This window comes from Hevea brasiliensis, chromosome 7, assembly GCF_030052815.1.
Source record: "Hevea brasiliensis isolate MT/VB/25A 57/8 chromosome 7, ASM3005281v1, whole genome shotgun sequence".
NCBI classification, from domain to species: Eukaryota; Viridiplantae; Streptophyta; class Magnoliopsida; order Malpighiales; family Euphorbiaceae; genus Hevea; species Hevea brasiliensis.
Window position 1 is genome coordinate 26,618,486 of NC_079499.1, and position 25,940 is coordinate 26,644,425.

The following is a 25,940-nucleotide window of genomic DNA, read 5'->3' on the forward strand; positions in this document are numbered from 1 at the left end:
ATTTAATTTGGTATGGTATTTCTATTATCAACGATCTTACATACTAGTTTGTTCCTTTTTGGAAGTCCTTAGTTTATAACTTTTCAGTAATACTAGCAGGTATATAATTTATTCTATCTGTATTGTATTTCAAGTCCATGCATTTACGCAATTTATATTTTTGTTATGTTTCTTTTGCTAATCTCTTTTGCTTATTCATTCAATACTTAATTTAATTGTACTGGATTTTCATTATACTTAACTTAACTTAGCTGCCTGAATTGAATAATACTTTAATTGACTGCCCAAGTAACTTATACTAGACGACTGGACTGGATAACGGGTCGTTGGCACTGGACACCGCGTTGCCTCGGGCCGTCATACCATGGGACTCAGAACGTCAACCATGTATGCAGTCAGTATGGCTAAAAAGCCATGATATCACATAATCGGGCATAAAAGCCATGCATACGGGCATAAAAGCCATGAATACGGGCATAAAGCCATGAATACAGGCATAAAGCCTTTCGCAGTACTACTAAAACAATACCCTATTGGCATGCCAAACTATCCAAACCAATCTTGTTAGGTATACTAGGGCATTTGATACTTTAAAATATTAATATATTGTGCTTTATGACTTCATTATTTCATGATAAATTTCGATCATAATTCATACATTCATTTGATCATTTATATAATCACAATTCACATCAATTATCCTTTTATACCATTGTACTCAAAATACTTCTCCTCTTTATAATAATGAGAACTAATGTCTCATTCATACATTAATATGGTTTATTTATCCATTCATTATGTTATTCATATTGATCCCAATTCTAAACAATGGTTCACATGTACCATTGTATTCAAAACATTTTTCCTTTCTCATTTATACATTCAAGAGTCTACTTATGTAATTACAAATTTTATATTTCAAGTTGAGTTACTAATATTTTATGAATTCCATTTGTGATGGGCATATATGCCCTAACTATCTATTCACATCAATTAGGTGACTTATTTTTCATGTTTCAAGTAATCCATGAATATTTCATGGATTTCAAATTTATGGCCTAAATTTCTTTTTAACAATTTTGACTAGGATGCATAGTCCATATTTGTCATACAATTCTAAGCATTTAAGCTTAGAATTGGTTCTAGGTCTTCATCTTAATTCACTAATCATTTTGATTACTATTCACCATACTAGTCAACCAAAATATTGACCTTTTTATACTTAATGGATATATTAATTCTAATTACACTAAGATCCCACATTTTGAGTTTTACATTTACTAGTATTAATTGCCAATTGCAATTTAAAGTCCCCTAGATGCATTTCTAATTTCAAATTTTGAATTTCTAATTTTGAATTTCAAGTTTTGGTGTCACCATTCACCTCATTGGTCAACAAAAATGTTGACTTTTGCTTAGACAATAGGTACATTGGTTTTAACACTTCCGATGTACCACATTTTGCATTTAAAACTTGTTGGAATCAATTACCAAATCCATTTCCAAGCTTATTTCAAGTTTTCATGTCACTATTCACTTCATTAGTCAACTAAAATGTTGACTTTTGCATAGAAAATATGTACATTGACTTTGGCACTTCAAACATGCTACATTTTTCATTTAAAACTTGTTGGTTTTGGTCACTTTCTCAAAGCTTAGGTCATTTTGGCAAAATTGCCAATTTTCGGTTTTGGTGCTCCGAAGTTGCACTGTTTCATTGGTCGATTTACTGTTAGAATTTGACAAAACTTCCTTCATAGAAAATGTTCCTTATTTTGTCTAGTTGAATTTCTTTTTTTGAATCACTCCATTTGGAGTTTTTTAGCTCAAGTTATGGCCAAAATAAGTTTACTGTTCACGTGCACTGTTCATGCTGCTATCATGGGTTCTGGCAGATTTTGATCCAACTTTGGTCAATAATTTGATCAAGTTAAGTTCCTAATTTGGTCTAACTTTCTTCATATGAAATGTTCTACTATACCTTAGGTTTCTATCGATTCAAGAATCGCCTAAATCCGAGTTTTCTAGAGAGAGTTATAGTCCTCCAAACATTGCTGCTCAAATGAAAATTCTGGAAATCTCAGTACAGTAAACTTCACTTTGCTCAAAGATTTGATTAGGTTCTGGTCATAATTTGGGGTAGTTTTCTTCATGAAAGTTGTTTGTATATGTCTTAACTTATTTCTGTAAATATTTCAGGTCAATTGACCAAATCTACAGTGAGTTATAGCCAAATGAACATTTACTGTTCATTTGGTCATTTCTGCAGGTGCTGTTGCAGGGTGTCCGGATTGGGGCCAACTTTTGGTCCTCTTGCTTTGGTCTTTTGGGCATAGTTTCTTCAGCAAAAATGTGCCATTATAAGCCTAGTTTCATGTCCAATTGGCCAAACACCAATTGGACCAACACAACCAAAGATATGGCAGTCCAAGTGGACTGAAATTTCAGTCACCCTGCTGCACTCATTGGGCAGCCTTCCATTTCAGTTTTGCCATGCATTAACTCACTTCAAATTATGATTAACTTGCCTTAAATGGTCACTAATTGACCACTAGAATTTCCATTAATCATTTCATAAGCCAAGTCAAATTTTCACTCCCAAAACCCTAGCTTCCAATCCATGAATCATGCAACACATCCCAATTAAGGTCATCAATCATTCATATGTCGTTATCTAAGCTTGTATTTAGGTTTTAGCCCAATAAAACTCATCAATTCCTCATCATATAAGTGCTGGGCAAAATTTGCTTCTCAATTTCACACATGATTTTCTTCAATTTCTTAATTATTTATTCATATTCAAACTAAATTTCAATAAGTAAACAAGATTAGGAAGTTAATATGCACTAACCTTATTTGATAAAATTCCCAACTTGTTAAACCTTCACTTTCTTTCCTATTCTTGGCTGCCAAAAGCTTCCTTAGGGTGTGTGGATTAATTTTAGTGAAGATAACTTAGGGTTTTGAGGTGAGAAAAGGTGTGGATTCAAGCTTTGTAAGCATGAAAATGGAGAAGGGAAAAGAGAAGCATGAAACGTTTTATTGGGGAAGAAGAGTAGCTGCAGAAAATTCTCTAAAATGGTCTTCTTTTTCTGCCCATTTAGGTATTATAAATGTCTTCCTTTAATTTGATTGGCTAAGGGGTTCTAATTACATCAAGCTTATGTCATTAATGCCTTTTTATTTGATTTTTCTTTCTTCTTTCTTTAACTCATTTCTAATTAAATTTTTACTAATATTTATTCATATTTTAGATCATAATAATTATTTACTCAACTGGACAAGTCGGCCAAAAATCGTCTCTGAAGGCGAAATGACCAAAATGCCCTCCGTTTGGCTTAACGGGTCAAAATTGTCTGTACCGATTGAAAAATTTTTCTAAATATTTTCTTGGCATTCTAATGCCATAGGAACCTCAGTGACCCTTCTCTGGAGTCCCAAAAATTATTTTATGAATTTTTCCCCGGGTCTAGGGCTCCTCATTGTGAGGATCGCAACTTCCCTCTGGTTACCCATTGCTTGGGCACCGGCTCGTTTAACTTGGTTGTATTTTATTTCAAAAATTTTTCCTAAATTTTTCTTATTAATATTTGAGTTAATTATGATTCCTGACTTTAGTTTAAATATTTTTTCGGACGTTCTAGCTGTCCGGACCGACACCGATCACCGGAACAGTAGAATGTACGGAGTTGCTACCGAGAGGGTGTTACATAGAAAGTATAACATGTCTACTTTCATTTTGAAGTAAAATTATAAACTTCCAACACATGGATTTAAATATATATGGGTTCTAACCTACATTCATGCAACTCTATGATCTCTACCATATTTGTTTCACTAGTATATCATATAATCACATGAATAACATGAACCTTATATAGATTAATCACAACCTAGATGTAATACCCCACTTGAGAGAGTCTAGTACATTATACTATTCTGGTGACTAACGTCTGTCCGAAAGGCTGGGATGTTTGAAACTACCCTAAAATTTAGGTAAGGAGTCATAATTTAAATTAATAAAGATTAGGTAAGGTTGAAGAAAAAATAAAAGAAGTGGAGTATAAATCAGTTAAATTTGCACAAGTCACGGTGATGGGTGACTCCAGTGGGAAGTGACTATGGATCTAGTTCCTACTCTAATTCATGTAAAACCTTGTAAGATTTTTAATTAAGGCATAATTGAAGCATTATTATGAATTAATAAGTTAAAGAAATGAAACGAAATAAGTTTAAATAAGCAGAGTAAAAACCAAAGTGAAAAACAAAGTTAGGGACTTATCGGGCATTAGGGAAAATATGAGCAGAAACTCAGTAAGAGAAAAATTTGATCAATTAAATTGAAAAGTCAAATATTGACAAAAAATGAGACTAATTAAGTTAATGAAGTTGGATTAGCTTAATTAATTATGATTAAGATAGTTAAACATAATCAAATTAATTAGTCAAACTTAATGATTATAAATTTCCAAATAATTACAAGTTTGCTATTATGGATTAAAATAACATAAATACCAATTGAAAGATGACAAACATCATTTTCATCTTCTTCTTCCATCTCTGCCATCCACTCTCTCTCATCTCCTCCATTGAAGCTTCATCTTCCAAGCTTCAAACCCATAAATTCCTCCATAATTTTTATAGCAAATTGATAGAAACCTTGTATCAAGCCCTAATTTGAAGAAAGCAAGCAAGGAGTATAAGAAATTTGGAAGATTAGTTAAGCAGAGTCAAGGTTCTTGATGAATTAAAGTTGATTGAGGTAGATTAGGCTTTGTAATCAAGGTTAGTGCTAAGAAATCCCTTGAATTTTCAAAGTTTTTGCTATCATGTTAGGGTCTTAGACAAGTAGGTTTTTTATTATATGAAGCCTATTTAATGCTATTATACTTGTATTATGACTATTTGATGTATATTTATTAAGAAACATTAATGATATGGTGAAGAAAATTAAAAGAATTAATGTTGTGCATTAAGTGAGAATTCTAGACAGCTTGAGTCCAGTGGAGTTAAATTCCTATAACTTGAGCTATATAACTCTAATTGATGTAAAACCAATGGAAAATTAAAGATAAGACAATATACTAAAATTTTCATGAAGACAAGTTGCCCTAATTCTGTGTGTAAATACTTGAAATAATTGCTAGAAATTGAGTTACAACACTTAGAACCTAGGAGCAAGACACCTTGAACAGTCCAGATTAAAATGAGTATAACTCACTCTAGAAAACTTCAAATTAGGTAATTCTTGATTTGTTGGAAAGCTAAGATATAAAGAAATAACTTTCCTGAAGAACCAAATGATAAATTCTAATTGCAACTTGTACAAATTCAGACTCCAAAACTGCCTAGAACCTATCTTGCGATTAGTAAAGAATGTATTTGAACATGTCCTGCTTGTTTGGATATAACTCACTATGTAAAATTCCAAATGATGTGAATCTTACTTTGTTGGAAAGCTAAGACATAGAGGAACAACTTTCATGAGGGTTAATTTGATAAATTACGACTGAAACTTGACTAAAATTGAGTTTTAAAAACATTTCCAAATTCTGCTCTGTAATCTAGAATAGTTAGAACGTGTAGTTATCTTAGAAATTTCACTAGGAATTTAATTGGTTAGCTACTAGTGAAAGTTAGAATAAGTATTGAAACTTTTGAAATTGTGTGTTTCAGTGGAGAAGAGAACTTGGAAGTAAAGAGAGCAATAGGTTAAAGAAAGAAGACTAAGATAAGGTTTGTGCACAACTCTAATCTTCTTGTATTCTAGATTGGCAAATGCAAAGAATAAATTTTCTGCAAGTGCAAATGTGAATTTTTTTTTTGTTTAAACAAAATGTATGATTGATTGAGAATTTATTATTGTGATGAAAAGGTGGACATTTAGCCATTTATTATATTGTAGCACGGAGGTAGCCGGATGTATGTGATTTAGAAGTGTTTATGAAATTTATGTGTTGCCATCCATATATGATGATTTGTGACGATTTGAAATATTTGTTTATTTAAATGGAAATTGTTTTAAAACCACAATTGGCATGACAGACTTTGATTTCCTCCCTTACTTTATGAGGTTGAGATTGTATATGTTCCTCCTCAACTTGTGGGGTTGAAATTGGATATATTATCCTCCCTCTCTGGCTTACCAGTTGAGGTTGAGATTGGATGGGTGCACTCATATTTGCTAGCTAGTTTTGCCTCCCTAATTAGTTTCGGTTAGTTAGGGTTGAGATAGCTTTATCGTAGTGTACAACATGGCATTGATAAGAAATTTTGTGTCATTGCTTAAACTGTGAGATGTTGACTGCCACACCCTACTCCCCTGTAAGATGTAACATGATCCCGTAGTACACCTAATGAATTATCGTACTTCGCCTACCGATAATCCATTAAATATACTACAAGGAAATTTAAAACAATTTTCATGAAATTTAAATGATCGATTAAAATCTGGTGTTATAAAATTTTTTCAAAATTTCGGCAAAGTGCCGATTGTATTTTGAGAAAACAGTTCTTTAAAACCTGCAAAGAACACACTCCCAATATGTTTTCTCAAATACAACTTCAATAACTTCATTTGAACCCATAATTCAAATCTCAATAATCAAATCAATCTCCTCATAAAAGAAACATTTCATTGATTATAAGACTCAAAATTAATATTACAAAACTATTCAGAAAAATGAAATCCCAAATTTACATTTACAATAATTTACATTTAATTACATACCAAAATATTTTACAAGATTTTTTATACAACTGGTCAAATAATTTACATACATATTATTACATGCATACATCAAAACTTATGTACATGGGTATACCTATGATATACCTGGAGCTGATTTGAATGTGTCTTCAAAGAAACTTACTCACTGCTCTATGCTCTTCTTACCTGCGACAGCATACAAAGCTATCGCTGAGTGGCGAACTCAGTGGTGCACAACTATAATTTAAAACATAGTACAATATACATTGACAAAATTTACAGCAAATAATTTGGAAATCTGAATACTCATCAAATTCCAAAACTCAAAATATTGATTGCCAATAATGTAAATCATTTGTATGAAATGACTTTGATCACGAAATTCAATTTATCAAATCATGACTAACCATTTAAGGTAGTTCCAATAAAATCAATTATACATAAATCATAACTGAAATCACAATTCTTTACTATTCAAAAACATTCTCTGTCTCAAAAACCATGTTGTATCTCAAAAATCATGCTGTATCTCAAAAATCATTCTTTATCTCAAAAATCATGATGCATCTAAAAAATCATGCTGTATCTCAAAAATCATTCTTTATCTCACTAACAATGCAAGATTAATCCGAAAGGGCCATATTCGAAGTGATTCTAACTCCCTATGGTCGGGGAGATCGAATCAGATTCTAACTCCCTATGGTCGGGGAGGTCGAATCATCGTGCACAGTACACATCACAATAATGAATCTTCCGTAAGGGCCATAACGATAAAAAAAAAAAAAACTTAGATCTAACCTCAAATCAGAGGAAAATCTAAGCCTGTGCACGTACCATGGTAATCAAAACACAACTAACTCCATTGTCTTCTCAACAAATGAGAGAGACGGGTAATAACCTAGTCAAGCATCTATAGTGAGATATAAAACAATATCACAATCCTTTTAGTGAGCATAAATCACAATATAATTTGATTCAAATTCAATTCCAATATCCAATAATTTTTATGCTCATCACAATTCAAATCATAAATTTGCATTTTTCTATAAAAATTACCATCACAATTCAAAACATGTTCTATCACAATTTTCCAAAACATAATTTATTCAATCCATAACAATGCTTAATACTTGTGGAAATACCATTTCTCAAAGCTAAATTCATACATACTATAAAAATTTCAATAATAATTGAATCAAATCCAATGCTTGTTAAACATAATACATAAGAAAAATATGTCATTTAATCATATGAAATATTCAAAACAAAATCAGTTAAAAACTAGCTGTGCACAAACCTCTGATAATTGTCTCTTGGCTCTGACTCAGTGTTTCCTTCCCCTTCCCTGAGTCTTTGCTAACTGAAACACACAATTTGAAGTGTTTCAGTACTCATTTAAACTGTCTCTGAGAATAAAGCTTAATAATTAACCTATTGAATTCTATTATTTTCTTGGTCAACCTAAGATGTCAACCCTCGATGCAGTCTAGGTGAATTAGATTTTAATGTTACTACTATGTCACATTTGTAGCCTTTTAGGGTTGGTACATGTTATCCAATTCATTTCCATGTATTTTGCATTTTATTGCAATTTGCTGGATTCCGGGATACTAGTTTGACCTAGCCGGATGACCTAGTTCGCTCCGTTTTCGGGTTTCAGTCAAAACTACAAACTTGTAGATCTATGTATTATTGCATGCGGGGAAAAATTTCAGGTCATTCTGAGTTATGTAGACCATGTTATGGTCATTTTACTATTTCTGGTCAGAATAAACCAAAATTGGTCACTTTAGGTCATTTCAGGTCATTTTAGGTTCGATCAGTTTTTGGACCCAAACTTGTGCAAGCTGTTTGACTTGCTTATGGTCATTTCTGGGCTTTGGTGTCTTCATAAGACTTGTAGATATATGTCTTAACCATTCATGGTCAAAATTTCAGGTCAATTGGACCTGTTTTGAGTGAGTTATGGCCAAAAAACTAACTCCTGCCCAAATGGTCAATTTTCAGGCCTTAAATGCACAAATCCGGATTTGGTCACTTTTCAAGTTACCTTACAAGTCGAATTTTGGTAAGCTTTCTTCATGAAAGTTGGCACATTTTGTGTCTAGTTTCACCTCCAATTGGTCTCATACCAATTGGAGCCACACACTTAAGGTTCTAGGCCCATAACATAAACTGCCCTATTGCATTTTATTCATTACTCATCAAAGGACACTTTTAACATTTCCCAAACTAAACATTCATGCCAATTCTGGTTTGTACCATAACCTAAACACAATTCACAACATATTGTTGGTCATTTTGGCAGCTTACAATCACCTTCAATATGCACCATTTAGTACAGAATTTTTCAAGCTCAAATTACAACAATTCAATCACCTAACCTAGCTCATTTACATGTCCAACCTCACACCATCATACATATACCCAAGCTGCCATAACAACTATCACAATTCAACATTAATATTCCATAAACCAAACATGAAATAATATCTTTATGGTTCACCAAACCAAGCTGCCGATTCTTACAATACAGTCCATTAGTTTCCAAGCTTCCAAATTCAAGTACACATTCACATAGACTAAGTATACATCATCCAAATTAATTCCTACACACATAAACATTTAATCAACCCTTTAATATACCATTTACAAGCAAGAATAAACTGCCCTCAAGGAGTTTCCATGGCTGCCAAAAATACACATCCCCCTTTAAACATCAAACCTCAAAAATCTCTCCATAATTCAAGTACCCATAACATCCTTACAAACTTTAATGAAACAATAATAAAAAACACAAACTTATCACTTTGGAAACTCTTCAAAATCTCTCCAAAACTTGGTCTTCTTGCTGCCTATCTACTGCCCAAGTGGTGTAGAATAGTTTTTGTGAAGGAAGCTAGTGAAAAATATGGCTAAATCATGGTTGCATGGAGCTTGGCCATGGATGGCCATGGAGGTTCTTCAATGGAGCAATTCGGCTGGTTCTTGGAGAAGTGAGGAAGAAGATGATCTGCTATGCAAATGAAGTGGTAGTGGTCCACTTAAATGAGTTAGTGGAGAACTATGTCAAAATTAACTATTAGTTTAATATAAGATTTCATTTTCCCACATTAAGCTTCCCATTTTTGCTATTTACATTAGGTACTACTAATTTATTTTTTCATGACATTTTCCAAGTGTAATATCATTTATTTTTAATGGACATTTAGGTCAAAAGACAACTCGGAATGTCAAATGACCACAATGCCCCTGTCCGGGTTGCATTCCCGATTTTTCAATAACACCGGGTTTTGTCCATTTTTCGTTTTCTCACTTTTTTTTGTACTAATTAATTAATTTTTCTTTGATATTTCTAATGGTATTTATACTTCAATAGGTGTCTATTTAAGTCCTTAAAATATTTTCGTGGTTCTCATGGTCAGGGCTAGTCAACGATCCATCTTTGTGACTTCCGGTCTGATCACCCATCGCTAGGGTTTTCGGCTCGCTTAACTTGGTTACATTTCTTTGCTATTATTTTTCCTTTGTTTTTCTTGTATTTTCTTTTTTTGTATTTCATTATTTTATGTCTCCTCACTCATATCGAAGTGTAGTTCTAGGCATCCTAGCTATCTGGGCAACACTGGTAACTGGAACAGTAGAACGCGCTACCGAACTTAGGGGTGTTACAATTCTCCCCCCCTTAAAATAAATTTCGTCTCGAAGTTTTACCTGGCATTAGTCTCTGAACAGCTGTGGGTGCTGTCTCCTCATATCCTCTTCACGTTCCCAAGTAGCTTTCTGGCCTGAATGATGGTTCCACAGCACTTTAACTAGGTGTATCTGTTTGTTTCTCAGCTGCTTCACCTCATAAGTCAGAATTTCTATGGGTTCTTCATTATATGAGAGGTCTGGATTTATCTCAATCTCTTCAACTGATAGTACATGAAATGGGTCAGATCTGTACCTCCTTAACATGGACACATGAAAGACACTGTGTATCCTTGCTAACTCCAGAGTTAATGCAAACCGATATGCCAATGGACCCACTCTTTCCAGAACCTCGTATGGTCTGATGAAATGAGGACTCAGTTTCCCCTTTCTGCCAAATCTTATAATCCTCTTCCAAGGAGAAACTTTGAGGAATACCTTATCACCCACTGCATATTCAATATCTCTTCTCTTCAGACCAACATAGGACTTCGGATGGTCTAATGCAGCCTTGAGTTTATCTCTGATCAATCTGATCTTTTCCTCTGTCTGCTGAACAATTTCTGGCCCAATCATCTTCCTTTCACCTACTTCATCCCAACATAGGGGAGTTCTATACTGCCTGCCATACAAAGCTTCATATGGAGGCATTCCAATGCTTGATTGGTAGCTGTTGTTATAAGCAAACTCAATCAAAGGCAATTGTGTATCCCAACTACCTTCAAACTCAATCACACAAGCCCATAGCATATTCTCCAATAACTGAATTACCCTCTCAGACTGGCCATCTATCTGTGGGTGAAATGCCGTGCTGAAGTTCAATCTAGTTTCTAGGGCTCTATCAAGACTACCCCAGAATCTAGAAGTGAACCTAGGATCTCTGCCTAATACAATCAATGCTGGCACTCCATGCAGTTTTACAATCTCATTTATGTACAATCTGGCTAATCTTCCCAAGCTATAGTCCATCCGGACTGGCAAAAAGTGAGCAGACTTGGTTAGTCTATCAACTATAACCCATACTACATCATGACTATTCTGTGTCCTCGGAAGTCTCATCACAAAATCTATAGTTATCTATTCCCTTACAATGTTTCATAGGGTGCCACTTGTATGCTAGCTTGATACTTATTAATGTATACAAATTCTGTTAGTGGGATGTATCTGTCCCATCTCTTCTCGGATTCAATGACACAAGTTCTCAGTATATTCTTGAGGGCTTATCACATTTTACAAGTTATTATTATCATTTAATTTCATTATTTATAGAAACTCAATGAGTTTCAAAATTTACCTGAATCACTTGTTTCGACTGTCCATCCGTCTAAGGATGACAAGTCGTACTGATATCTCTAAGCCTATAGCAATTACTATGGTACAGGTAATTCACATTAATGTAACCGAGTCACTGACTTTAGCTACCTTACAAGTGTAGTCGTTTGATAGGCTAGTTCTAAAGTTTTAAATTTCTGATTAAATTTTCACATTTATTTCCAGTAAGAGTACTTTATTCGGACGTAACTATATCAATTTATAGATTATTTACAAATATTCTTAATTTATTATATCACGAGAAAGCACGTAGCTCTACACAATAATCTCTTGTCGATACTATAATCTGCAGCTTACAATACAATACAAACATCGAGAACATTACATAGTCACTACGTTATAACCTCATGGACTAGGTTTTCTAACATCTTATCTTTCTTAAATCCACTAATATCCTAAACCGATTATGATTACAATATCCATTAATAATTACTAATAGTAACATCTTTGCCCTCGTCTAGAGCAATTCTATTACTGTAAGTTACTTTTAGGTCCTCTTGCCTTACATTAAGTAGGCTCGCCAATTAGCTTTATAATTTATGGTATGTTAGAAAATATTTTTAGCTAACAATTCTTCCAAAATTAATGTCAATCATACTTGTTATTGTAGTTTTGATCCTAAAAGACTAGTCACTAACGCATCCAAATTTATTCCCCTGTAAAGGAATAGCAACAAAACATAGAATTCTAACACTAACATATAAATAAGTATTGCTGGGATCAAATAATAACTCATTGTTTCTTTTAAAAATTAAAGACTTACCAGTAGCTACATCCAAAGTTTATGCTCTTTCTCCTTGGCGCTTAGTGGACTCTCTAACTGGTGCGCTACTATATTCGGATTGATTCACTGTGTTATAGTGGTGAGGAGTACCAACTCTATTTCTGTCTTAACTCTGACTGACGGTCTGTGGACTCCGGAGAGCAGATCGAGGTGCTCTAGTACAATCTTTAGCAAAGTGTCCAAGTTTTCCACAATTGTAGCAGGCTGCAGAGGCCTTACGACAAATACCTCCATGTAGCTTATCACAAACATGGCAGAAACGGGCAGAATAGGAACTTCTGGTTGTTCGACGATTAGATCTTGGTGTTCTCTGCCCTAATGATCCGCCTCTGTCATATCTCTAAGCTCGGGTTCCTCAAATTCTTTTCTCTTCCCCAAATTACTGCTCGAGTTCTGACCCGTAGATTTCCCCCTCTTTTCTATTTCACACTGCCCTTGTGGGGGTTGGGTCTATACTTGGGCTTGGGCTGACAGATTATCAGCCATTTGTTGGAAGCAAGTGGCCATTTGCTGGGCCATTTGTGCAGTAATTTGTACTGGTAAAGCGAGTGATCGGGCCTTCGACACTTTGTGGAGTTGGGGCCTCAACTTGTACTTCTGCCATCACGGACTGTTCTATTGTCTCATTCTTCTCTTCCATATCTTTTCACAAGATTTTCTATTCCTGCACAACCAACATAAGGAGATTTCTCTCCATTAGTTCATATTTATGATGTAAATATACTATATGTATCAAACATTTGAGCAGTTGTAGTTACCGACAAAAAGATTTCAAATTCACAGTTCAAAATTTACTTTAAAACCATTGCTCTGATACCACAAAACATGTCACACCCTACTCCCCTGTAAGATGTAACATGATCCCGTAGTACACCTAATGAATTATCGTACTTCGCCTACTGATAATCCATTAAATATACTACAAGGGATTTTAAAACAATTTTTATGAAATTTAAATCATCGATTAAAATCTGATGTTATAAAATTTTTTCAAAATTTCGGCAAAGTGCCGGTTGTATTTTGAGAAAACAGTTCTTCAAAACCTGAAAAGAACACACTCCCAATATGTTTTCTCAAATACAACTTCAATAACTTCATTTTAACCCATAATTCAAATCTCAATAATCAAATCAATCTCCTCATAAAAGAAACATTTCATTGATTACAAGACTCAAAATTAATATTACAAAACTATTCAGATAAATGAAATCCCAAATTTACATTTACAATAATTTATATTTAATTACATACCAAACTATTTTACAAGAGTTTTTATACAGGTGCTCAAATAATTTACATATATATTATTACATGCATACATCAAAACTTATTTACATGGGTATACCTATGATATACCTGGAGCTGATTTGAATGTGTCTTCAAAGAAACTTACTCACTGCTCTATGCTCTTCTTACCTACGACAGCATACAAAGCTATCACTGAGTGGTGAACTCAGTGGTATACAACTATAATTTAAAACATAGTACAATATACATTGACAAAATTTACAGCAAATAATTTGGAAATCTGAATACTCATCAAATTCCAAAACTCAAAATATTCACTGCCAATAATGTAAATCATTTGTATGAAATGACTTTGATCACGAAATTCAATTTATCAAATCATGACTAACCATTTAAGGTAGTTCCAACAAAATCAATTATACATAAATTATAACTGAAATCACAATTCTTTACTATTCAAAAACATTATGTGTCTCAAAAATCATGTTGTATCTCAAAAATCATGCTGTATATCAAAAATCATTCTTTATCTCAAAAATCATGATGTATCTCAAAAATCATGCTGTATCTCAAAAATCATTCTTTATCTCACTAACAATGCAAGACTAATACGAAAGGGCCATATTCGAAGTGATTCTAACTCCTTATGGTCAGGGAGGTCGAATCAGATTCTAACTCCCTTTGGTCGGGGAGGTCGAATCATCGTGCACAGTATACACCACAATAATGAATCTTCCACAAGGGCCATAACGATAAAAAAAAACTTAGATATAACCTCAAATCAGAGGAAAATCTAAGCTTGTGCACGTACCATGGTAATCAAAACACAACTAACTCCATTGTCTTCTCAACAAATGAGAGAGATGGGTAATAACCTTGTCAAGCATCTATAGTGAGATATAAAACAATATCACAATCCTTTTAGTGAGCATAAATCACAATATAATTCGATTCAAATTCAATTCCAATGTCCAATAATTTTTATGCTCATCACAATTCAAATCATAAATTTGCATTTTTCTATGAAAATTACCATCACAATACAAAACATGTTCTATCACAATTTTCCAAAACATAATTTATTCAATCCATAACAATGCTTAATACTTGTGGAAATACCATTTCTCAAAGCTAAATTCATACATACTATAACAATTTCAATTATCATTGAATTAAATCCAATGCTTGTTAAACATAATACATAAGAAAAATATGTCATTTAATCATATGAAATATTCAAAACAAAATCAGTTAAAAACTAGCTGTGCACAAACCTCTGATAACTGTCTCTTGGCTCTGACTCAGTGTTTCCTTCCCCTTCCCTGAGTCTTTGCTAACTGAAACACACAATTTGAAGTGTTTCAGTACTCATTTAAACTGTCTCTGAGAATAAAGCTTAATAATTAACTTATTGAATTCTATTATTTCCTTGGTCAACCTAAGATGTCAACCCTCGATGCAGTCTAGGTGAATTAGATATTAATATTACTACTATGTCACATTTGTAGCCTTTTAGGGTTGGTACATGTTATCCAATTCAGTTCCATGTATTTTGCATTTTATTGCAATTTGCTGGATTCCGGGATACTAGTTTGACCTAGCCGGATGACCTAGTTCCCTCGGTTTTTGGGTTTCGGTCAAAACTACAAACTTGTAGATCTATGTCTTATTGCACGTGGGGAAAAATTTCAAGTCATTCTGAGTTATGTAGACCATGTTATGGTCATTTTACTATTTCTGGTCAGAATATACCAAAATTGGTCACTTTAGGTCATTTTAGGTCATTTTAGGTTCAGCCAGTTTTTGGACCCAAACTTGTACAAGCTGTTTGACTTGCTTATGGTCATATCTGGGCTTTGGTGTCTTCATAAGACTTGTAGATATATGTCTTAACTATTCATGGTCAAAATTTCAAGTCAATTGGACTTGTTTTGAGTGAGTTATGGCGAAAATACTAACTCCTGCCCAAATGGTCAATTTTCTGGCCTTAAATGCACTAATCCGGACTTGGTCACTTTTCAAGTTACCTTACAAGCAGAATTTTGGTAAGCTTTCTTCATGAAAGTTGGCAAATTTTGTGCCTAGTTTCACTTCCAATTGGTCTCATACCAATTGGAGCCACACACTTAAGGTTCTAGGCCCATAACATAAACTGCCCTATTGCATTTTATTCATTACTCATCAAAGAACACTTTTAACATTTGCCAAACTAAACATTCATGCCAATTCTAGTTTGTACCATAACCTAAACACAATTCACAACATATTTTTGGTCATTTTGGTAGCTTACAATCACCCTCAATATGCACCATTTAGTACAGAATTTTTCAAGCTTAAATTATAACAATTCAATCACCTAACCTAGCTCATTTACATGTCCAACCTCACACCATCATACATATACCCAAGCTGCCATAACAACTATCACAATTCAACATTAATATTCCATAAACCAAACATGAAATAACATCTTTATGTTTCACCAAACTAAGCTGCCGATTCTTACATTACAGTCCATTAATTTCCAAGCTTCCAAATTCAAGTACACATTCACATATACTAAGTATACATCACCCAAATTAATTCCTACACACATAAACATTTAATCAACCCTTTAATCTACCATTTACAAGCAAGAATAAACTGCCCTCAAGGAGTTTCCATGGCTGCCAAAAATACACATCCCCCTTTAAACATCAAACCTCAAAAATCTCTCTATAATTCAAGTACCCATAACATCCTTACAAACTTTAATGAAACAATAATAAAAAACACAAAATTACCACTTTGGAAACTCTTTAAAATCTCTCCAAAACTTGGTCTTCTTGCTGCCTATCTACTGCCCAAGTGGTGTAGAACAATTTTTGTGAAGGAAGCTAGTGAAAAATATGGCTAAATCATGGTTGCATGGAGCTTGGCCATGGATGGCCATGGAGGTTCTTCAATGGAGCAATTCGGCTGGTTCTTGGAGAAGTGAGGAAGAAGATGATCTGGTGTCCAAATGAAGTGGTAGTGGTCCACTTAAATGAGTTAGTGGAGCACTATGTCAAAATTAACTATTAGTTTAATATAAGATTTCATTTTCCCACATTAAGCTTCCCATTTTTGCTATTTACATTAGGTACCACTAATTTATTTTTTCATGACATTTTCCACGTGTAATATCATTTATTTTTAATGGACATTTAGGTCAAAAGACAACTCGGAATGTCAAATGACCACAATGCCCCTGTTCGGGTTACATTCCCGATTTTTCAGTAACACCGGGTTTTGGCCATTTTTCAATTTCTCACTTTTCTTTGTACTAATTAATTAATTTTTCTTTGATATTTCTAATGGTATTTATACTTCAATAGGTGTCTATTTAAGTCCTAAAAATATTTTTCAGGGTTCCCTGCGGTCCAGGGCTAGTCAACGGTCCACGCTATGATTTTCCGTTGCGGTCACCCATCGCTAGAGTTCTCGGCTCGCTTAACTTGGTTACATTTCTTTGCTATTATTTTTCCTTTGTTTTTCTTGTATTTTCTTTTCTTGTATTTCATTATTTTATGTCTCCTCACTCATATCGAAGTGTAGTTCTAGGCATCCTAGCTGTCTGGACAATACTGGTCGCTGGAATAGTAGAACGCACTACCGAACTTAGGGGTGTTACATTGACAACACTAATTATTTTTAAATGTTACAATAAATGTGTTGTTGGAAATAAATGATTTGTTGATGATTGAGAATATTATTATTATTTTCATGTTTCATGGAAATCTGAACATAGTAAATGCTTTGTTATGGTCTAACATCTTATGTTTTATGTTGGTTTTATAAATTGATAGTTGTGCACCACTGAGTCCTTGTACTCAGCGATGACTATTTTATGCTGTCGCAGGTAGGAAATGAAAAGATAGCTGAGTGAGCATTAGAGGACCTTACATTATTTTTGGGGAGCAGGGTATAGTTCTAAATTTTTTTTCTTTTTTAGATTTTAATGTGCATAATGACTATATGTATATAAAGAATATTTGAGCAGTTATATGAAAGTCATGTAATATTATTTTGTTGATGTATTTATGAAATAAAGTATGTTACATGTACATGATAATTGAAATCTAGTATACAATTCAGATCTAGAAATGGGAATGTGGACATGATTCCACCATGTAAATGAATGTGTGATTTGTAAGGAAAATTATTTTTGGTTGTGAATGATGGAAGAAATTATTTGGAAGTGTTGATTTGATGGATTTTTGTTCTGTAAACATATTGTTACAGGTTTTTAACAGGTTTTAAAATTTTTGGATAGTTGAATTTTTAGCCGTCGCCATGTCGGATTTTTATTTAAATTTTTTAAGCTTAAAAGTACTTATTTAGAACAATTAAATTCATGGCGACTATAATTTATTTTAAATGATATTTTTCTTAAATCTTAAAATAATCATTAAAATTTTTATTGACAAGTTGGTTTACAAATTAATTTGAAATCGTTTAAATTCCCTTGTAATATGTTTAATGGATTATCGGTGGAGGGTGTTTCGGTAATTCATTAAACATATCATGGGAGCATGTCATATCTTATGAAGGGGTAATGTGTGACACAAGATATGCACCTCATTTGCAGAATAACCATTGCTCCACGAATGAATCAAGTGAGAGTCATTTAAAGATGCCAAGAACAAACACACTGCACACTTTCGTTTTTCTTTTTTTTTCTTCTTCTTCTCATACTAATGAAGACAAAAACTTGGCTATTTATAAGTTATGGTACCTTTTTGCTAATAATTGTATCGCTTTATGTATACAACTATTAAGAAGAGTTGCATCTCTTCATGTAATTACATCTTTTGACCAATGTACATGACTTTTGAATTTTGTCACTTTCTGACAATATACATAACTTTTAGATTTTGACACATTTTTGCAATGTACATGACTTTTCATGCAATTGTTCTTCATTCTGATTTTAAGTCTAATAGATCTGGATTAATCTATATGGATAACCCATATCATATTTGAACACATTTGGTACTAGCATCCTAAACTATCACTACGGATGAAAGTATAACGCACAAAGTAGGCATCGTGATCATATTTCAAAGTTCTAGCTAGTTAGAAATTGAAATCTTTCATGGCAGAGGCTATATTAGTTATTTCAGCACGTTGTAAACATCATATAAACTAGGAAAACAAGCATGAAAACTATCATATCAATGTTGAGTGTAAATTGTGGATCAAATGCTCTAACGTGAAAAAACCCTAGCACCATATCTTGTATCACTAGCCTCTAGTCATGATCAATGTAGAATGAAACAAGCCATTGTCTAATCATAGTGTAAATGTCACCTTTTTCATAGTGTTCCTCCGAGAAATATTGAAAGAGAGAATATGCACAAAATGCACCACCCTTTGCATCACCAAGGATATGAACTTGCTTGCTAGGGGAAATGAGATTCCGCCAAAAGAGGAAAGACCATGATAAAACCGTTTTCTCTTTCAAAAAGATGGCCATATTCTTCATTTGGCACTCTTAATACAAATCCCCCCAAATCCTCATCATTTAATGGTGTGATGAACTCCTCCATTATGTGCCATTAACATGCAACTAAAGCCTCTACTGCTATAGAGGGAATTCAAAAGTTCGCTCGATCTTGCTTCTACCATGGAAGCTTGCAAGACAAAGCATGGACTATCACGGATGGACCTGGACCTTGGCCCATCATGGATGGACCCAGGCCCCCAATCCTTGAAGGCAAAGTCAAATGCCTCCATTAATGACAAAAAAGTACTGGTTTGCAGCTGATGTTGATTATTATGTCCTCCATAATGAGGTGTGTCGCTGTCTAAGGGATTGGAGGCGAATATATTTTGAAGAAATTAGAGGGATTCGCGTGAATTGTGAAGAATTGAAATTGATAAGTGAATAGATTTTGTGGAACATCAAATTATTAGGGAAAGGAGGAGAATGAAAAGGAAAAAGATTCTATGCTAAACATCGAATAATATTATATAGGTTGAGGTAGTAGATGAGCAGGAGAGATTCATGTAGCAACAGATTATTTAGGATAACATGTATGAGTTCGTGCCCCAAATGGGTGAGATAAAAAATGGATTTGAGAGATGAAGAGGAAGATGCAGAAGGAAATCCACAAACGGCTCCATTCACTATCGTCTCCCAACATATAGGGGCTAAAATGAGCTGAAATTAGGACTTAAGGGGCTTAATTGACCCAACTTAAATATGATAAGCCTAAATAGCTTTTGGCCCAAATATGAGGGGCACTTTTTGACCCTCATCCCCCTTATCATATGATGCCAGTAAATATGATTTTGAAAGAAATTAGTACTCACTTGAACTTCTAAAGAGAGAAAAGAAATGACAAAACTAAGTCCTTCTAAATATTGAACAACTTTAACAAAGAAACTAAAGAAATGGGTTAATCGATGGGTGCACATGAGACATTTGGTAGTCTTCGAAGAAAACCTCCCATCCCATGCAAGTTCTTTCTTGATTAGTAATTCTCATGGCTGCACCATTGCTTATGTCTAGGAACCCACTTGGGACATTTCGGGCTGAAGTAATTTGACACGACACTGGAGCTGAGAAGCTCGATAATGGGTGCATATTTCACACACCTTGGAGTCTTGTACTGGTTAATTGATGCTCCCTGGCTTAAAGCATAGTCCATGAGCTTGTCAAATGTACCAGTCTCCACTATTCTTATCTCCAGAGGGCCAATGGACTTATCTGAGACTCTTCCTTGACGATATACACTGTTGAGTGATTCTTCAACAGCCAGGCAACAGTCCTCGAAAATTGCAGGAGGAATCAAAGTTTCTCCACAATGGCTAATCTCCCAGAATAGCACATAGTGGCCAGGTATGTTTGATGTATCAGCATAACTCGTATGTTCTATGAGAGACGCACCAAATTGCAGAAGATGGTTCGCTGCATTCTTCACCGCATTTTGCAGCTCAACTTCGTCAGTTTTATCAGAGTCAATGCTTAGAACAACATTCTTTCTGCATACGAAGTTGAATTGAGGAGCCTTATTCTTGAATCCCGCCACCCGAAGTACATCTCCAACTCGATAGCGATAGAGACCTGTTTACAGAAAAAATGATGAAGTATTGAAGAAGAAGAAGAAGAAGAAGAAGAAGAAGAAAGAAGCTATGAACTCTTCATTTCTTTGTCGTTTTGAGCTAGCCTTACCTGCATAAGTGGTGACGAAAAGCTCATATTCATGTCCCAGTTTGACATCAGCAAGATCAACTAATTCTTGATCACTAAGAAAGGTTGGTGATGAAGAGAGGGCCTGGGTGCCCAATCGATTCTCTTGGTTCACAGGCAAGAATTCGAAATAGGCCATGGTGGGGATGAGGGTGTAGGAAACTTCACTTGGCTTACATAAAGGACTCAGGTTGATGCCGAAGTAACATTCTGAAGAAGCATACATGGTGCAAACAAGGGGAAGACCATTGCTATAATAGTCTAGAGTAGGAATGTACTGGGACATAGTCCCTGTGACAATAACATCAACATACTTGGTCTTAGGCCATAACCTAGTTATGATTCCTTTCCACGACATTTTGCTACACTCATCCTCAATGAAATCAGCTAATTTGGGGTCTGGTTTGAGAATTTTCAAGACAGCTTCTCTTACTGAAAGATCTGTTATTTTGGTGTCTATGCTTCCATTTCTAATATCCTCGCAAAGAAGAACCCAGTGGTTCTCGAGGAACTTGATGGCTCTTATGAAGCCAGAAGCAAACACTGCACCCACCCGAACAACTTCATTGTTCTGGCAGAGACCACAAAGCAATTGGGAGTACATGCTTTGATAAGAATCAGGGCAGAGAATGGTTTCGTTTGGGCTGGTGTAGTTGGTGTATGGATCATGAGTCCTGTCCTTGAAGTGTGAACTTTTGTAAAAGCTGGTTAGAACTGGACGAGCAACCAGTCCACCAGGAGTCTTAGCTTCTGATTTTACGAAGAGGAAATACATTCCTTTTCCTTTATCCAAACCTGGAACAAATTCGTTCATCACTGGCATTAACAGGCTATATAGCAATGATCTCCTCTCAAGCTCTTCCTCAATTGTGGGCATCAGTTTCCTCTCTCCACCAGAGGTTCCAGAGCTGCACACAAATCAAATAGTCAATTTCAAGAAAATAATGTAACAAAAAAATCCTTCTATCCTCTGCCACAATTTTTCACTTAGCGTGTTGCACCTAGGTTGGGCTATACAGGGAAGCCTACTAGCTGGGGCGTAGTATTCTGTACCATTCTGCTTATAAAAAATAAAAATAAATAATACATCAGTTCAAGAAACCCAGAAAAGATAACTTGATAGGATTTATATACCTAGTCAAGAACTCTGATATGGGTTGCGAACATAGAATTTGACGAGTATCACCATTAGCAATACGGTCAATATCTGGCTTTAGATCCTCATAAGTGACAACAGGGATAATCTTCTTGAAAGTTTCTTTGTCAGTTTTTCCATTAAGGCCATGTCTTTGCAAGTACTCAGAATTTGCACTTCGAGAGAGGATTTCAGCGAGAACCCGTTTCTGCATATCATCGGCATTCTCTGTAACATCTTCAATATATTTCAATGCCTTCCTGTTCTTATCGCTAATGAAACTGTCATCAGCATAGCCCAACTCCTCAGATAAGATTTTGGGAGCTTCTGGCATGGTTTTGAAATGAAGAATAAAGTGCAAGTGTGAAGCTACGGGAAACAAAGAGGCGTAGCAAGTAGCTAGATCTAATTGTGCAAGGAGATGAAGGGAAGACTATGGATATTTATAGATCCATCTGGTGGAAAAATTTTAAAATACAACTATGTAAAAATGGTTGTATCATGACCATTCATAGGATCTTATGTCAGGTCATCATAATCAATCATCAAAATGTATCCGATTTATGTACGATGATTGCACTAAATAAATTTTCTGATTGTGGGATATTATAATTTACTATACCTACAAAATGTGTTAAACTATTTCTATAAGTAGTTAATTTGTATCAATTTTAGTCTCGGAATTTTAGATATTATTATTGTATTGCAAACACTATGCCCTATTTCCCTGTGAAAAATAATTTTTTTATTTTTTATTTTTTATTTTCTAAAAAATATATTTTAATTTTTGTAAAAAATAAAGAAAAATATAAAAAGCATATTCACCTATAATAATAAAAAATAAATTATTAATTCAAAAATTAAAAAAATCGTATCTTTTATAATTAAAAAAATTATTATAAACTATATTAAAAAAAACTTATTTTACTTTTATAATTTTTAATATGTGTTAATAATTTTTTTATCATTGTAAATAAATATTTTGTTAAATAATTATTCAATTTTAATTGTGAAAAAGTTATAATATAAATTTAATTATATATCACTGTTGTCAAATCAAATAGTTGAAAACAGTATCTTAGTTATTTTTTAAAATTAAAGAAAAGTTTAGTTTTTTAGTTCTTTATTTGAATAATTAACATATATAAATATAAAATTTTATTTTCTAATTTTATTTTATTTTTTTTCAAAAAATTGACTCAGTTTTCCACAAGAATAAACACTACTTTAGCTTAGCTTTTATAATGGTGTTAATTGTAATATTATTTTTCATTTTTTTATGATAATAAATTATTGTGTAGAATTAGTTCTCTAAACAATTAATGAATCTTTACATGTAAGTTCCGTAAAATTTGATTAATTATAATGATATAACTTAACATATTAATCAACATGTTCTAGGACTCTCGTATTAGGCATGTTAAATTATTATAAAACCACACTAGCATTTGGCTTTAATTATTCTCATTTCTATAATTTAATATTATGCGTAATTTAAAATTTTTTGAATATGTCAACCAAAATATATTCTATTTAGATCAATATAACCCCAACTGAAGTTTATAGTTATAAACAAGTAACCTTTTGGGGCTAATTATAAAAATAATTTAAATATTTTTTTATGTTTTGGTGATTGGTTAAATTTTCAAAATTTATGAGATTATATCCAAATTCTTCGAAATTGCAAAAGATTATTATAATTTTTTAACTGATTTTTTTTTTCCTTCAGTTTTGGTTGATCCAACCTTATTACTACCATCGATTACTTTCAAACTTCATTTTTGATATTAGAAGTATATCAAAATTCTTAATTATTTGATCAAATTGGATAATTCTAGTCATGTACTCTCTCATTATTATTATGGTCAAACCTATCAAAATAAAATTATGAAAGTGTTGATGATTATGGCAAAGTTAAATTTTCAATGGTAGCTAAAGACAATTTGAAAAAAAAAAAAAGAAAAAAAGAGTTTAGGATTTAATTAATAAAAATTGAATAAAATCTTAACAATTTTTAAAAATCTGATCAGTTATGTAAAGATTTTAACGCTAGAATTAAATTGTCAAAACACAAAATCATTTTTAGAATTACACTATTTTTTCTTTTAAAAAATGCAAATTTAGAAAATAGAGGAAAAACTAATAACCATCATTGTGCAACATTTTGGGATTAAGATGTTAATCAAATATCTCTCTAGCGGACAAAATGAAAAATCATGCTTGTCTCAGCTTATAAGTTGATACTTTTTTTTTTAGAATTATAAGCCAAAAAAAAAAAAATTGAGAAAAATTAGTTCTTCATTTTTGACGCTTATAAGTCATGTGTTTATAAACTAGTTTGACTAAATATTTTTATTACATTATCTTCATTTAATTTTTTTAAATTTATCATAAATCTTTTTTAATATTTTTTTTAGTCATTTTAATAATAAATGTACTTATAAGTTATTTTTTATTAAATATATTAACTATATATTAATCTTTTATAAATATTTTAACTAAACACGTAATTTTTTAAAATTTTAAATATTTATAAATTTAAATTAATTTATAAATATTAAATATTTATAAATTAATTTTTATAAGTTAAATAAAATATCTCAAGCGTAAAAAAACAAACGCTGTCAACAACTTAAAATTGAGATAATTAACCACTGAAAGATGAGATTAAAATCGACGCAATAAGACATTAACTTCTCGTATTTTTGTGTCTATTTATATATATACAATTGATAAAATCAAAGGCCATTTCCGTTGACTAATAAATAATTAATCGTGCGATCATTGACTTTTCTACTAGACTTAGCAACAAAAAAAACCCATTTTAATTTTTTTTTTTTTTTTTTTTAATGCACGATGGTCTTCGTCTCCAAAAAGGGAAGTACGATAATCTTGCATGGTGTGCTTGGCTTGCCAGGAAAACCCGGAAACCATTTGGAACGGTTCACATGAAAGATGATTTCAATAGGAAGAGCAAGTGCGTTGATGGATACCACAGTTGGGAGCTGTGGGAAAGTGCGAGCATGTACCTCGATGTGTCGTTGAGAAAACCGGCAGCGGCTTCCGTAATCTATTTAAAGCTTTTACGTATTTTTTGGAGACCAATTGCAAGAAATGGCTCTCAACTTAATATTTTTTCTCTCCTATATGCAGAAAATAGGGAGATTTTGAATTGAAATATCCTATAAATTTATTATAGAATTATTTACATTTATAATAAAAAAAAATATATTTTACTATATAATTCATCAGTTATACATAGCTTATAATATCTCTATTGAATTAAGAAAAAATTGCATAAATAGACTATTTGTAGACAAGATAAGAAATATTACGTAATTTACATTTGCAAAAATTGCACTTTTATCAGGTCAATACTTAAAATATTTTTGTGAATACAATTAATTGAATGTAAATATATACCATCACAATGAAAAACTGATGACAAAATTTCAATTTGAGAACTCTCATAATATGCCATCAAACTGAATGAGCTATATTTTTTTGAGTTAATTGTAAGAAAAAATATCTTAAACTTAGGTTTTTCTTTTTCTATTCTTATATGAAGTTTTAATTTTAAAAATTAAGTATTTTATTTTATTATTTTTTAATAATATCACATTGAGATATCCTGATTTTATTAATAAAAATTAATTCGATTGTTTAGTTTCAATCAATTGATCATAGTACTAAAAGCTTATATATATATATATATATATATATATATATATATATATATATATATATATATATATATATATATGTTTTTGTTAATTGCAAGAAAAAAAAATCTTGAACTTAGGTTTATTTTTTTTCCAGAAAT

At 32.8% G+C, this 25,940-nt stretch overlaps 1 protein-coding gene across 1 annotated transcript; it reads right to left on the reverse strand.

Annotated features, from left to right (window-relative positions):
- Positions 1 to 20,107: 20,107 nt before the first annotated feature.
- Positions 20,108 to 22,508, reverse strand: LOC110659875 (indole-3-acetic acid-amido synthetase GH3.6-like). The gene is made up of 3 exons (XM_021817945.2): positions 22,117 to 22,508; positions 20,965 to 21,890; positions 20,108 to 20,856 (listed from the first exon to the last, which is right to left on the reverse strand). The coding sequence occupies exons 1-3, from the start codon at positions 22,449 to 22,451 to the stop codon at positions 20,264 to 20,266; spliced, it is 1,854 nt and encodes a 617-aa protein (XP_021673637.2). The 5' UTR covers positions 22,452 to 22,508; the 3' UTR covers positions 20,108 to 20,263.
- Positions 22,509 to 25,940: the final 3,432 nt, after the last annotated feature.

What these genes read in the sequence shown, in the direction of transcription:
- LOC110659875 (XM_021817945.2), bottom strand. Translation starts at nt 22,451, where the DNA reads ATGCCAGAAGCTCCCAAAATCTTATCTGAGGAGTTGGGCTATGCTGAT. An exon ending in ATATCAGAGTTCTTGACTAG is followed by an intron (nt 21,891 to 22,116) that starts GTATATAAATCC and finishes ATTTGTGTGCAG; the next exon opens with CTCTGGAACCTCTGGTGGAG. An exon ending in TTTCGTCACCACTTATGCAG is followed by an intron (nt 20,857 to 20,964) that starts GTAAGGCTAGCT and finishes TTCTGTAAACAG; the next exon opens with GTCTCTATCGCTATCGAGTT.